Consider the following 14180-nt stretch of genomic DNA (forward strand, 5'->3'; position numbering starts at 1 on the left):
TCATTTCATCCCCGACATGCTATATAAGATAGAAAACGTGTGTTAAGCGTCTCTTATTGTTTTGAAAACACTAAAGATCGTATAAAAAATAGCGTCTACAATGCTTTTTAGGAAGTCGAAAAATGACTGAATAAAAGAACTACCCCAATAACACAAAGAGAAAGAACCGCACTTTCTTTGAAGTTGAAACAACAATAAAGTTTGCCAAGTATTTTGAAAATTTACAATTTAGACAATGATAATAATTGGAGCCAATTTCAATTTTCATTTTGTATCAAGCATAATAGTGAAATATTCTGGCAGAGAAAACACTATACGTTAAAATGAAAATATCTCATTGGATCAAATACTGCCTTAATAAACGCACTGGAAAACGCTTTTTTCAAATTAAATTAAGAAAGGAAAAATTCAACAAACACTTTTGAAAAAACAAGCAAATGGTTTTAATATGTTCCATTGCTTTTTGAAATTATTCATATCCATGCTTTAGAATTGTTCATTTTGCAAATTTTTGTTGAAACATAGATCTGAATCATATTCATAATAATAATTTGAATCATGTTCATAATAATTTGCATTTCACAGAGAATCTGTGAAAGAGTGTGCAACCCGGGTTTAGGAAACGACAAGCAAAAAAGACAATCTAAAAATAACTGAATTTAGTTGAACACTTGTGTGCAAATTTTGTGGAAACTTTTTAGAGACTTAAATTGATTTTATTGAGCGAACTCTGGTTGTCTAACTATAAATTAGGTTATTATTTTCACAATTGTATAATTTATGAATTTGTTGTATAATTTATTGTATATTTTAAGAAAGAGCTATACTTTTTTGACTTAAAGTTTCATAATACGCTCATATAAATATTGTTATTGGTTCTGTGATGATATACTCCTTCTGTTTGTAAGTTCACTCTAATTTGAAAAATCTTTTGGCCCTGTTTGTTTTGCCCTAATTATTTCCCCACTTTTCATACTGACTTTTTTGAGCCAATTTTTTGTTTGCGACTCAATGCCGTGTTTTTTGTGTCTAAAACTTTCACGTTGTACCACAATAGCCGCCAAAATGGTCAGGATGTGGTAGAACGAAATGAAGCTACTGAAGATAAAAATCAAGTGAGAGCCCATCCTAAAACACTATCAATACCATAATAGGTGATCGAATACTTGATCTAGCGTTTTATGATACTTTTAAATAGCTAAAAGTATCATAAAAATCAAATCTCTACAATAGCCAAGTTGAAGTATTCAAATCAGTCAGGGAAGAAATGTAGATTCCTCAGTTGCGTAAGATCACAAAACTCATCTTGATGGAAATTTAAGGCATCTAAATTGTCTTTTTTTTCAACGTCTTATTTTAAAAGATGGTACACACATCCTTGTATTAAGTTTACTGAATTTTTAAAAACACGAATAAACACTGTCTGAAAGAAATTGAGATCACAATCAGCTTTTGTACACTGGATTCAAATTAAAATTAGGTCAACGAGATTGCTTATATCAAGGCGTGGTCCTGAATGGTTAAACATTTTTTTGAATTTTTCGAAAACAATCTGTTAAAAAGTATTGAAAATAATTTAACAACAAAAAAGTTGGAATTTTTTTTTCTTTTTTTGAACGTAAAAACAAAGTGATAATATTTGCATTTCCTAGCACACTATTTAGACTAACTAGCATGACTCAACTTATTAGGGTTCTATTTTTCCACATAACCGTAATAGAAAAGTAGACACATGAGACATATTTTTTCAATTTTGAAGTTACAGCATTAAGTTTTTTCAGATGATTGAAAACTTTTTGTCAAAAAAGCAGAATAAAAAAAAACGAGCTGCTATAACAAAAAAAAGCCACCCCAAGCATAAATAGTTCGTCGTCGTTTCGAAAACTTGAACAGCTAGAATGATTGCTCTGACTGCCCTTTGGGTGTTTTTAAACCACAATTTTTATCAACCAAATCTATGTTATTGAAGTCAGTTTTTTCCCCAATATTTATGCTGTTCAATTTTGTCATATGCTGTTCATATTCAGTTTGTCATTCAGTAAAAAAATGACAAGTTCTGATGATACATTTGATTGAGATGAATTGCTTTTTGTAAACCGATAGATTGAAAAGAACTCAATTTTTTTTTCAATTTGGGTTTACATCAGACAAAAAACAATGTGGTTTAAATTTCACTGGACTGTAACCAGGTTTTTTTGAGCAATGATTTTCCGACAATTTGAATCAAAATTTAACCCCTAAAACGACTCATTTTGCTGGGTTCAGGATTGAGCAAACATAACAAATTCATTGATGTAAAAATAAGATCAATTGATTCTTTAGGTTTGCGAAATTCTGAGCCACATTAGCTGACCCGTTATAAGCGGTCAATTTTTAATATTGATTCTAATTGTCGCAACAAAACTTGCATATTTTTTTGTCTAGATTCAAACCATAATGAAAATACGAGGTCAAAAATTTGTGGAAGTTCAAAAAACTGCGAAAAAATTCGTGAACAAAATCCACTCCACTTCAATCAAGAAATGCATCAGAAGTTGGCAAACTTTGGTAAGTTATTAGAAAGAATGTTTCCAGTGGCATCATTATTAGTGAAATATTAATGAAATGAGAAATAGTTCGTAAAATCAAAGCACCGTGTAATCTCAATCAAACTATAATTGTTGAATTTTTTGTTTCCTCTTATCACAGCCAACATCAATTTTAAGGTTTTTTCAAATTAAGTCGTTAACTTTATAACAATTTAGCTTCTTTGAGTTCATTTTTAAATGAGTTTGAGTGCCGAGTTTTTTGCCACCCATAAACAACTAGCGTTCAAACTTTCGGCATTAAAAATAACTCATAAAATCGAGACTAAAATAGTCAAGGAATATTGCAAAATTGGCAACTTTCAAACATCAGAATTGTGCGAAAAATGATTGCAAGTATGCCACTCTTTTTATAGTCTGACTTTGGGAGTCGATATTTTCTTCTAGGTATAAAATATTTTGTTGAGAATTGCCATTTCGATTGCCGTAACTGGTCTGAAATAGAAAAAAGTCTCCTCAACTATATACAATCCATAACTTTATTAGCAATCAAAACCTGAATGTAAGAAGTTTTAAACAATAGCAAGCGTGGTGCCTTGTAATTACTCATTGAGGTAGACTTTGGGCGATATCAACTGTCTCAACAAATAGTTGAATGGCTTAGAGCGTGGAATTATAGAAAACCAATAACAATCGTGATTTGGATTCTATAGATTTAAAAAGACAAAACTTTCAATAAAAAAAAAACCTTTTTTTTAACTTTTCGATATTAATTTTATTTTTTGATTAGTTTTGAGACAAGTTTTTGACGGGTCAGTGGATAATGAAAAAAAAATCACTTCGTATCGGTTGTTAAACGTTTTAAAAACAATTTAAGAGTTATTATCACATTTTGAGCGCTAACCTTTAGTTCAATTGTGCTGCACAAAAAAAAAGCCGAATCATGAGAAAGATACATTGAAATAAAAGTTTTTTGCGGCTGGAAAATTCCGATTACTTTGTAAAACAAACAGCAATTGGCTAACTTTTTTATCAAAAAGTTTTGCTCATAAGTAAAGTGGCTCAAATAAGTTGTAGCGCCTTTAAAAATATTGATTTGCGAACATTAATGAAAACAATTAATAAAGAAGTTTTCAAAAAAATACTTTATTAAAGACATTCCCCTGAACTTTTTTCTAAATGTTTGAACAAAAACGCATTTTTTTTGAAGTTGCTACGAATTCTATTTGTCGCTACGATAATTGTCGCAGTCTAGGGTGTTAACGTGTAAAAAATAATACAGCGTTCGAATAACATTAGTAATCGGTTTGACCAGTATCATATTAGATGAAAACAAATTTTGATCCACAAATTTTGTCAACATGAATTGAGAATAAAGCACATGAAATCATATCAGTGCAGAAAAAACAAAAACAAACTGTCAACACAAAAAGTTATCAGTCGATTCGTATTGATAATTGTTTTGAAAAAATTTCACTTTTATATTTCAAAATTTTAAATTTCATTCAATTTTTAATCATACTTTTTTTATAAAGCATATGAAGCCGCTACAAGCGTTGCAACTCTGTATATCTTAGATTTTGTAATTAGGAGCCCATAATTCTTTGCAGGGTTGCTCGTATTAAAGTTAATGTTCTGATTGGCTATTGCTCCGACCTGCTAAATTTCGATTTTATTTATCTGTATCTACATAAAACACTCATACAAAAGTCTCAAATGAAACAATTTTTCTTTCCTTTTTGCAGCTCGCAAGCAAAACCAAATTAAAATCGAGACTTTTTTCTAACTCGGAGTTATTGTTCCGACTTTCGTAACGAAAGTAACGGAATATTTGTGATCGGTGTGGGTTTTTTTCTTCAGACAAATTTCGACTTTTTAACTAGCCATTATTGCCAAAACTTTTTTATATCATTGAAAAAGTATTATTGTCCTGAGATTAAAATTGAAAAAATATTTCACCTGTGATCATTTTCGTAAAGCTATGGGGGTTTAAAAATTGCGATTTTGGCCAATTTATGACAATTAACGCACGGTATATTTCGTGCTACTAAAGCGTAAGCGGAGATTTAATCCGTCTTAGGAATAGTTCCCAATTGGTTCAAGGAAGCTTATTTGCCGTAATTGATTTGTTAATAGGAGCTAAATTTATCACTTTTTACTTTATATGGCGTGTGGGGGGATGATTTTCACAAAAAGTCTCAAATTTTGTTTTTTTAAATTTAGTTTTTTTTATTGCTTCTAATTTTTTCATGTTATTGCTGCTCCAGTGACCTTAAAAGGCAGTGGGAACATTCAGGGCTTCGCCCTGATACAAACAGTCTTGTTGAACATGCATTTTTTTAATAGGCAGAAATTCGACGCGCTCGTATAATGTGCGTTTAAGAGTTAAAAATGATATATGAAAACATGTTTCTGAAAAAAAGTGATCTAATGAATTGACTCAAACTTGGTCTCAAGTGAAACAATAACAAACTTTATAAGTCTGCTCAGTGATTTTATAAAATGAAAAATAAGGCATAGAACTCCATCAATTAAACAAACTACGATTAGATTTAACCAATTAACGATGTGGAAATGCATACTTTTGAAATGTTACTGAAGCTATGCTGATGCAGTTATGTTAACTTCAATTTTGAAACAGGAAAAATTTACGTGAGGAAGGGGCAGATTTATGGGGTCGGCAGACGCCCCCTCCTTAGGGAATCGACCCCCTGCCGACCCAAAGGGTCCCCCTTTGTACTATTTTTAGGTATCCATTTTTGGCTGACGGACCCAAACAATTTTCTAAATGCGCTTTCGGAGTTTAGCCCAGAACCATTAACTTGCTTTAAAAAAATTATCAGTTTTTGAAGGTTATAAATGTTTTTTCCACATTCTTATTGGTTTTTTGTTTCTCTGATTTACATTATTTGTAGTAAAAGTCAATTGAATTGAGTATTGATCCGAGTCATTAAGGGCCTTTACAGTCATTTCTGCATGAATATTAACAAAAAAGACAAAAAAGTCCAATTTGTTTCCATATCTGGGTTTTTTTAAGATCATTGACAAAATTTAGATCAAATAATATTCGAAAAGACAGGACACAATATCGTGGTTTTAGTCATGGCAACATTACAATCGCATCTCAGAATATTTTTGTAATTTTGTTGCTTTTTTAGTGATGCCAGGTATTCGACAAAATTTGTTTTGAAAGTACCAGGGAGTGTTTGTATAGTTTTGAAAGTATCAGGGAGAGCTTTTTTTAAACTTGATTTCAATTGTTTGTCTTTGCATTTTATCGTTTTTCCCTTCTCTAAGCAACTCAATCTCTGAAACTTTAAAAACGAGTTTCGTCACTCCACCTTTTTTCCGCGATTTCTTAGTCATTCTAGTAGGGTGACTTTTTTCAGACGCAAACAGACGTGTTTCGACATTATCATTCTGCAACTCCTCTGTAAGTGCATTTACCAATGGTTGCGAGTTTGCTTCAACATACCTACGATATCATCGAAATTTGGATTCAATGATCTTATGTTCTGCAACAAGTTTTCTGAAATCTCATGTTTGTTTAATAGTGTTTTCGGCTGCTGTTGCTTCAACATTTTAACTTAGTTTCATGATAAAAAGTTTGAGATAAATTTTAAAAAAGTTTTAGTACGATATGATGTTTTTGTTTAGATGAATAATATTAACAAAATTCAATTGACTGAAGAATTTGGTTTTTGAAAAAATGTATATTTAATAAGTCTAATACTCCAGTTTTTCATGTAGTGAACAGAAGCAGCAAAGAGCGTTGGCGAAGCAGAACAACGCAACACGAACTTCTTCAATCATAGAACCGAATTTCTTTTGAATTTTCTTTTCATTTGCATTCAAAGTTGTTCCAAAATAAGCTTAAGAAAATAAAAATGAAGATGTTTGTTTTTCTTCACTATGTTTTTTCTTTAGAGGATTCTGAGAACCTAGCTTAGCTGAACATGTTAAGGCTTGATTCCGAATGATGTTTTTTTTTCTTCAAAAAATCAATTTTTGTAACGCCTTTTCGAACTTGCATTGGTTTTTCAAATCTCCATTGCATGTTTTTTTATCACGCATTAAATTTGCCTTACAGAAGGCTTTTTGTCACTTAATGCCGTTGCATGCCTTTTGTTGTTAGCAACATTCCGCCTCTCCATTGATCTATTATCAACTGTAATCGGGTTTTCGTATTTTTGCAATTGCTCCATTCTTTTTACTGGTAATTTTGTTGCCTACTCATCATCCTCCTTGCATTTAACTGTTACTACGAAGTTATTCGATGTTAAACTTCATCCTAGAGTTGCTATCTCGTTTCGTAAGTTTGCTTCTAATGCTGGCAAATTTTCTTTAATGTAAATCATCAGACCTCTTTTTTGACTTTGTTTTCGAGATATTCTTTTTCGTGTTTTGTACACGAGCTTTTCAATTTTAGCAATCACACTAGGCATAAATTTCTTAGGAGGCCTCTCATAGCCCGGCAGAATATGATACGCGTTCGATTGGGTTTCTGAGATGTCATTGATTTTCGAAACCAACGAAAAAAATTTCAACATCTCATAAAAAAAAGTTGTGTTCCCGGTAGCATCGAAGAAGGACTCTTGATAATCAAACATTCTTTACTTAAATATCATTCTGATTCTCTGATTCATATCATGCACAAGATTTTTCAGATATCTAAACTCTTTTTCTATTTCCTTCATACAGGTTATCAATTCTTCATAAACGTGCTGGATGGCATAACGGAATGAAACATCAACCACATTCACGGGGGAGCGATTTCCTTCTTAACAAACGTAAACTTTTAGTTTTTTTTTAATGTGATAAAACAATTCAAATTGAGCAACTCGAGAATAATTTGGCGTTCTCTGCAATTAATCTTTTGCTAATAGGTTCAATGGGAATCTTTTTGATTTAAATACGTCGTACGAAGTCGAGGAATAAGCACACAAAGAGATACTCAAACAGAATTGCAAGGTTTTCTTTAACTCAATTTTTTTCTGATGCTTCAATTCAATGGCTTTCAGAAACTTGAACTTATTTTTTTTCACAACATAGAGCTATAAAAAACCAACTGAATTTTAGCTGCTCATTTTGCTTTTTTGAATAATGTATAAATATGACGCTATAGAATGATATAAATGAGATATATAATTATTATTGATTGAAAAACACTATTTTTCTAAAATAAATGTTAACTTTAATTTTGGTTTTCGTGCAACATCTTGTAGGAAACCTGAAAGATCTTGGCAAATTAGACATGGTTTTGCGAGGAATATCCAATGAATATATTTGAAGGTCCCTTAAATATCCTGTTAACTCCTAATAAATTCTTTTCTCAATTACAGGAAACTATATCAAAGAGTTATGAAAGCATATACGAGCCCCTTGATTGTGATTCGAGCTGCGAAAAAAAAAAGAAATCATTTTTTCTTTGAGTTTTTTTTTCAATCGTAAGCCAGCCAACAAATTTTTGTTTTTGTGATTTAAAGATAGAATTAACTAGTTCTTGAATACTGAGTAAGCATCGTTAGCCTTAAATCCCCTTTCTTTACCCCTTTCTGATGGGTGAGGCAACATCTACTTAGTACAGTATTTGCAGAGAAACAATACGACCTCAATCTCATTATCTTTTTTCGGCGCCGATAGGTCCATTGAAGAAAATCAAGACATTTTCGTGGTGTTAAGTCTCCGCTTTTCAAGCGAAAGCTCGGAGATTCCAGCCCCACTAGAATGGATCTCGGGTTTCTCGAAATGAGAGGGCTTTCCAAAAATTTTCTGATCTCACAAAAAACCATAAAGACCCTGTTTTTATAAAAAAAAACTTCTGCGTCACCGGCAAATTTTTGTAGAAAAAAAAAACATTCAAAAAGTCTTTTGCTTGTGGAAGTTTAAACTACACGAGACTTTTGGATGACCGAAGTGTCGAACCCACCGTAAATCCACCATGATTCATACTCCTTGTTTAAGGGTGAGGCAACATCTACTTAGAACAGAAAAATAGCTTAAAAACTGTGTGTAGTTCTTGAATACTGTACTACAGTGGTACACAGTGAGGAGCTGAACATTTCAATTGTTAGCTCTTTCCCTCGTGGATAAATTGCCTTAACCAGGATAGGCCTTTCTTATGCCACCGCTACTCCATATGCCTGATGATTTTCAATGCAAAACCACATTACCAGCTAATATTCGAGAAAATGTCAGATCGACTTAGCAAATAATTATTATCCGGTTCTAAATAAACGGCAAAAGACAAGTATCCTTGAATCACACGATTATGTGACATCATAAACAGCGTTGTTTATCAAACATTTTAGATCAGAGTTTTGTTTTGCTTATCATTTTGGTCTTTACAAACCGAATCTAAATGAATAAATTTTTCGTCCTATTGGCCTTCGCCGTTTTGTCCGTCACACTTGGAACTGTGACGTGCAGATTGCGCTTCTCAAGATGTCCACGGGTGCCGGCTGTGCGGAATGTGAACATGACTGAACTGAGTGGCACCTGGTATGAGATCGAGAAGTTTGACCTCACTTTCGAGCGACTGTTCCGAAGATGCAACATCCTCCACCTCAGCCAACCCAAAAACCAGACTAGTCAGCTTTATATTCATAATGAAAAAAATTTTCAGGCCACGGATATAAATACACATACTTCCAAAAGAGTATACATGCTCCAACGAGGATAGCCGGTTACTGTGCAAGTAGCACAGAATGTTCCGTTAATACTCTTTAGAAAGTACGGTTTAAAAAGTTTTTTTTTCCAAATAAGTATATTTTTTTCTGCTTGGTGTGATAAAAGGATCTGACGTAAACCTATAGTTTAGGTATATTAGACATTTATAGTAATATAGGCAGATTGGACAAAAATGTTTGTGAAAAACTGACTGGAAAATTTATAGGAATATATAAAAAAGTTTTTTTTCAAAAACTTTTTGCAGGAAAATTTTAAATTTTTTAAATTTTTTGGTTCCCAAAATGATGCTGAGAAACTCCAAAAATTAGTTTACTTGTTTAAAATTAAGTCTTAAGGTCTTAAATCAGACATAATTTAGGCCAGCTCTTGTTGTAAGCCTGCTTGCTTGCTTCATTCGCTCGAATTCAGACCAAAAATTAAAAATTTTGAGCCGGTTTTTCTCGACACTGACAAAAAACTTTTGTCAGTGTCGAGAAAAACGAGTTTTTGTAATATTGTTCGAATCACGACTGAAAGGGCTTTATAATGATACATCATTCAAACCATTCCAATGATTATTTGTGGTTCATGATTTTGCTTGAAAAACAAAAAGAAAAGAAAACAAAGATAGCCGGTTACTGTGCAAGTAGCACAGAATTTTCCGACCATAGTCTTTAGAAAACTACGGTTTAACTGTTTTTTTTCTTCAAAGTACTGTAGTTTTTTCTGATTGGTGAGATAAAAAGACCTGACGTCAAATTATCATTTAAGCGTATTAGACAGTTTGTTGAAAAATGACTAGAAAAACTGAAATATATATATTTTTTTCAAAATTTTTTCAAAAAAGAATTTTTTGAGTTTTTGGTTTCCAAAATAAAACTAAAAAACTCCAAAAATTAGTTTTACTTGCTTAAAATTAAGTTTAAACGTCTTAAATTAGTCATAGTTTGAGCTAACTTTTGTTGTAAGCCTGCTCAATTGCTTCAATTGCTCGAATTAAGACGAAAAATCAAAAGTTTCAAACCGGTTCTTCTCCAAACTGGGAAGTTTTATGTGGTTCGAACGTGGTTCAATTCACTGCTGAAAGGGCTTTAATATGGTGTATCACGCAACCTAGTACGATGATTATTTGTGGCAGCTGATTTTGCATGGAAAACAAAAAAAAATAAAACACGCCCGAATACAAAGTTCCTCTCTATTTTCAATGATCGGAACAAAAAAAGCTAAAACATACCCGAATACAAATTTCCTCTCCATTTCCAATGGTCGGAACAAAAAATTAAAACACACACGAATAAAAATTTCCTCCCAATTACGTCTCAAATGGCATAATTCCCGTATGGCATTAAAATAAAAAATTTCCCAAATGGCATAAGTTTCATGCAACAGTTGCATTGAAAGAATCGAGATCAATTTTTTCGTGAAAAATGTGAGAAAATAAGTCAAATTGTCATTTAAATGTTGATTGACATTTTATATTGAAAAGTTGTAAGATTTCTTTATCGAAAGCAACAAGCAGAAGCTTGCGGTTATTAATAAGCTTCTTTGGTCAACTTTTTCGACAAATTTGTTGCGTAAAGTTGTTTGGAAGCAATGAATTCCAAATCTTGTCCACATGCTTTCGTTCCTGACAAAATGTTAGAAATAGAAATTGATAGAAAACGTTTAATTTACATTGAAAACTTGAAATTTATGCCATTTGTGAAAAGTTTCCATTTTATGCCATTTGGGAATTATGCCATTTTTGGGAAATTACCTTCCTTCGCATTGCCAATGGTCGGAACAAAAAACGTTTACTACTATTTGGAGCTGGTAATTTGTTTCCCTGCTATTTCAAGACACAATGATAACTATGAAGGAAGTTTTAGTGTATAAATTTTAATTTTCAATCCTTCTCAGAAACCCAAACTTCAGGCAACCCAAAAAAGATAAGAAGCAGGGTACCTATACTGAGCATACTTCCAACCAAATAAAAGTCAGTCTGTTTATAGTGTTGAGAAAATCTTATTGTTATCAGGTTTTCCTCACTTGAACGCTATCAAACTCGGCAGTGACGGGAACAAGTTCTTCTCAATCACAGGCACTCTCAGTCAGACAAGGTCCAGAAACGGAGACATGGTCATGAAGTTCAAGAGAAAATCAGACCTGTTCGCCTGGCGATTCCACTACAAGCTAGTGGATCACGATTCTGTTGCTCATCAATACGCAGTGTTCTACGGTTGCTCGCCTTCTTTTGGCTCCGAGTATCTCTGGGTTTACAGCCGGAAGAAGTTTTTGGCCTTTGATACCCTGGACGATATCAGCAGGAGGTTGCGTAAGATGGGAGTCAATATGAACTCCGGATTAACGGTGACTGATCAAACAAACTGCGACTAAAATCGAATGGCTTTATTGATTTGTTGTGGGTGACTTCTTCCGCCCAATAATTAAATAAATATTAATAATTATAATTTAAATTTATTCGGAAATTTTTGAGATATTCGTCATAATTATTTTTTTTCAGAAATATTAATTAGATTACTTGAACCTTTTCCTTTCCCATCAGTCGATCTCTGCACTCAGGGCTCGAACCTACTTGCGCCTACCTGTTCTAATGATGCATAGACATTTGTGTCTCAGACAAAGTAGCCCTGAAAATTATATTTTTCCCGACATTTGTGCTCAAGATAAAATTGCCCGATTCTATTTCTCCAAACTTATGCAAATTTGCATTGCTGAGACTTGGCCGCCAAGTGATTACCCTCATGATCTGGCGAGAACATCAACAGCAGTTTGAGGTGGACATTTTTAAGACAAATGTCTGGACGGAGAGATTTTTTTTGGACAATTTTGTCTTAACAGACAACGAGACTTGTACGGTTCCTTTTTGCCAAAATCTATACCAATATTTTGATACGAGGCAAACACTGTCTCAACCACTGCAATGACCACATTTTTAAAAAGGCATCAAAAACCAACTCGAAAAAAATATGTTTGTCAAATTTTTCTGTTTTAAAAAGTTTTTTTTTGCGAAAAACTTTTATCTACCAATTCCTTCTGCATATGAACTTCCTCGCTCATTTTCTTTGGACAATTTTGTTCTATATTGCAGATAACTCATATTCCATTAACACATCGCTTCGGAGGCTAATAATTATTTCAGTTCAGTAATCATTCCAAATTAAATTGATGCTAGAGCTATTTGATCCAAATATCGCGCTAATTCATCATTAGCCAGTAGTGGACACACCCACCCCCTCACTCGCTCAGGAATTCGAGCCCCTATCGACCTAAAGGTTCCCCTCTTAGGGTTCCATCCTTATGAGCTCAAATTTTTTCTAAAGGCGCTTTTGGCGCCAGCATATCATTAATATTGCCCAAAAAATGCCTCAAAACCTCCTTATTTGGTCAAATTAAAGTCTTTTGATTGTTTTGAAAGCGCTCGGAGTTTTTGAAAAGCTTCATTGACCTCATCATAATATTCATATCAAACATTTTAAAGCAAACTAGTCCAAAAATTATGGATAATACCAGGGGCGGACGCCCCCTTCCTCAGAGATTCGACCCCCTGCCGACCCAAAAGGTCCTCCTTTGGGTACTTTTCAAGAAATCCATTGTTCGCCGACCGACCCCAAACTTTTTCTAAAGGCGCCTTCGTCGCAAAAATATAATAACTTTTAGGGGGGAGCGCGCTCCACTAACTTTGAGGGGGGAGCAAACTAGTCCAAAATTTATGGATAATACCAGAGGTGGACGCCCCCTCACTCAGAGATTCGACCCCCTGCCGACCCAAAGGGTCCTCCTTTTGGTACTTTTCGAGAAATCCATTGTTGGCCGACCGACCCCAAACTTTTTCTAAAGGCGCCTTCAGCGCCAAAATATACTAACTTTGAGAGGGGAGCGCGCGCCAAAAAAAACGCGATCTTCTTGTTTGTCGAAGTTTTCCAAAAAATGCCCAAAAACGGCTTTTTGACCTGTTTTTTCAAAAATTTGCCTCAAAAGCGTCTTTTTAGTGCTTTAGGAGAGCTCCGAAAAATCATTTTGGTCAACCTAAAGAAAAAGGTCGTCAAAATGCTCCACCTCGAGAAAATCCTAGATCCGCCCGACACTACACTTCGCTCATGTAAATAAATTACTATTTTCATGTATTTGTTCACAGTACTAGTTTACATTTTAGCTGCCAGATCTTTTGAGAGTTAAGGACATTTCGCTTGATCGGTTATGATCACGCCTCTCATGTCCACTTCCAAATCCACCATCATCTTGGTCAGTTTTTCTCTAATCTCATATTTGCATCATCAGTGCTAAAGAAAGATTTCTCAATTGAAACTTAAGAATTAACAAAAAAAGTCGGCAAATATAATTTGTAACTTTTCTGTTTTATTGTTTGTTCTTCTTCATGTAAAAAGTTACTGCATTCAAAACGATCTGCATTAACTTGCTCAGCATGGACCCAAAAATTTTTTACGCTTTCGCTGCCTTAAATAATCAATATAAGACAGGAAAAAATCTATACAGAAAAAATGGTTTAAATAATGGGATCTACTTAAGAAAAGTCCTTCTTTTGGTATCTTCTAAAAATTGCCAACCCTATAAATAGAAGGGACTAGAATACTCGTAAAGGGGAAAAAATTTACGATCTATGGAGCAGTAATCTTATGAAACAATTAAATGTAAGAAAAATAAAATTGAGAATTTTTGTGAAAATCATCCTTCTACACGCCATATAAAGTACAAAGTGACAAACTTTTCTCATAGTTCTCATGAACATCAACCCCGAGCACAAATTTTTCGTTACTTTTGATACAAAGTTCGGAACAATAAATAGCACTAGATCTTTTCAGACGAACTTTTAAAAAAATGAATGCATATGGGCATTGATCGGGAAACTGTATGAATGTCGAGCGAGCATGCTTCACCATACTCAAATGCAGCTCTGCTGCAGGAAAAAATCTTGAACAGTTTGTTTCAATACACGAGTTATTTATGCGTGGCAAATTATCCACA

At 33.5% G+C, this 14180-nt stretch overlaps 1 protein-coding gene across 1 annotated transcript; it reads left to right on the forward strand.

The window, feature by feature from the left end:
- The first annotated feature begins 8774 nt into the window (after window positions 1–8774).
- LOC134842744 (apolipoprotein D-like) lies at window positions 8775–11673 on the forward strand. The gene is made up of 2 exons (XM_063859223.1): window positions 8775–9115; window positions 11212–11673. Exons 1-2 carry the CDS (start codon window positions 8887–8889, stop codon window positions 11568–11570), a joined length of 588 nt encoding a protein of 195 aa, XP_063715293.1. The 5' UTR covers window positions 8775–8886; the 3' UTR covers window positions 11571–11673.
- Window positions 11674–14180: the final 2507 nt, after the last annotated feature.

The sequence above is a fragment of the Symsagittifera roscoffensis genome, chromosome 3 (genome assembly GCF_963678635.1).
Source record: "Symsagittifera roscoffensis chromosome 3, txSymRosc1.1, whole genome shotgun sequence".
In the NCBI taxonomy this organism is placed as follows: domain Eukaryota; kingdom Metazoa; phylum Xenacoelomorpha; order Acoela; family Convolutidae; genus Symsagittifera; species Symsagittifera roscoffensis.

Bases quoted from the DNA above. Each gene is read 5' to 3' on its own strand.
- LOC134842744 (XM_063859223.1), top strand. From the start codon at position 8,887: ATGAATAAATTTTTCGTCCTATTGGCCTTCGCCGTTTTGTCCGTCACA. The intron at 9,116-11,211 runs GTCAGCTTTATA...TATTGTTATCAG, and splicing joins CCAACCCAAAAACCAGACTA to GTTTTCCTCACTTGAACGCT.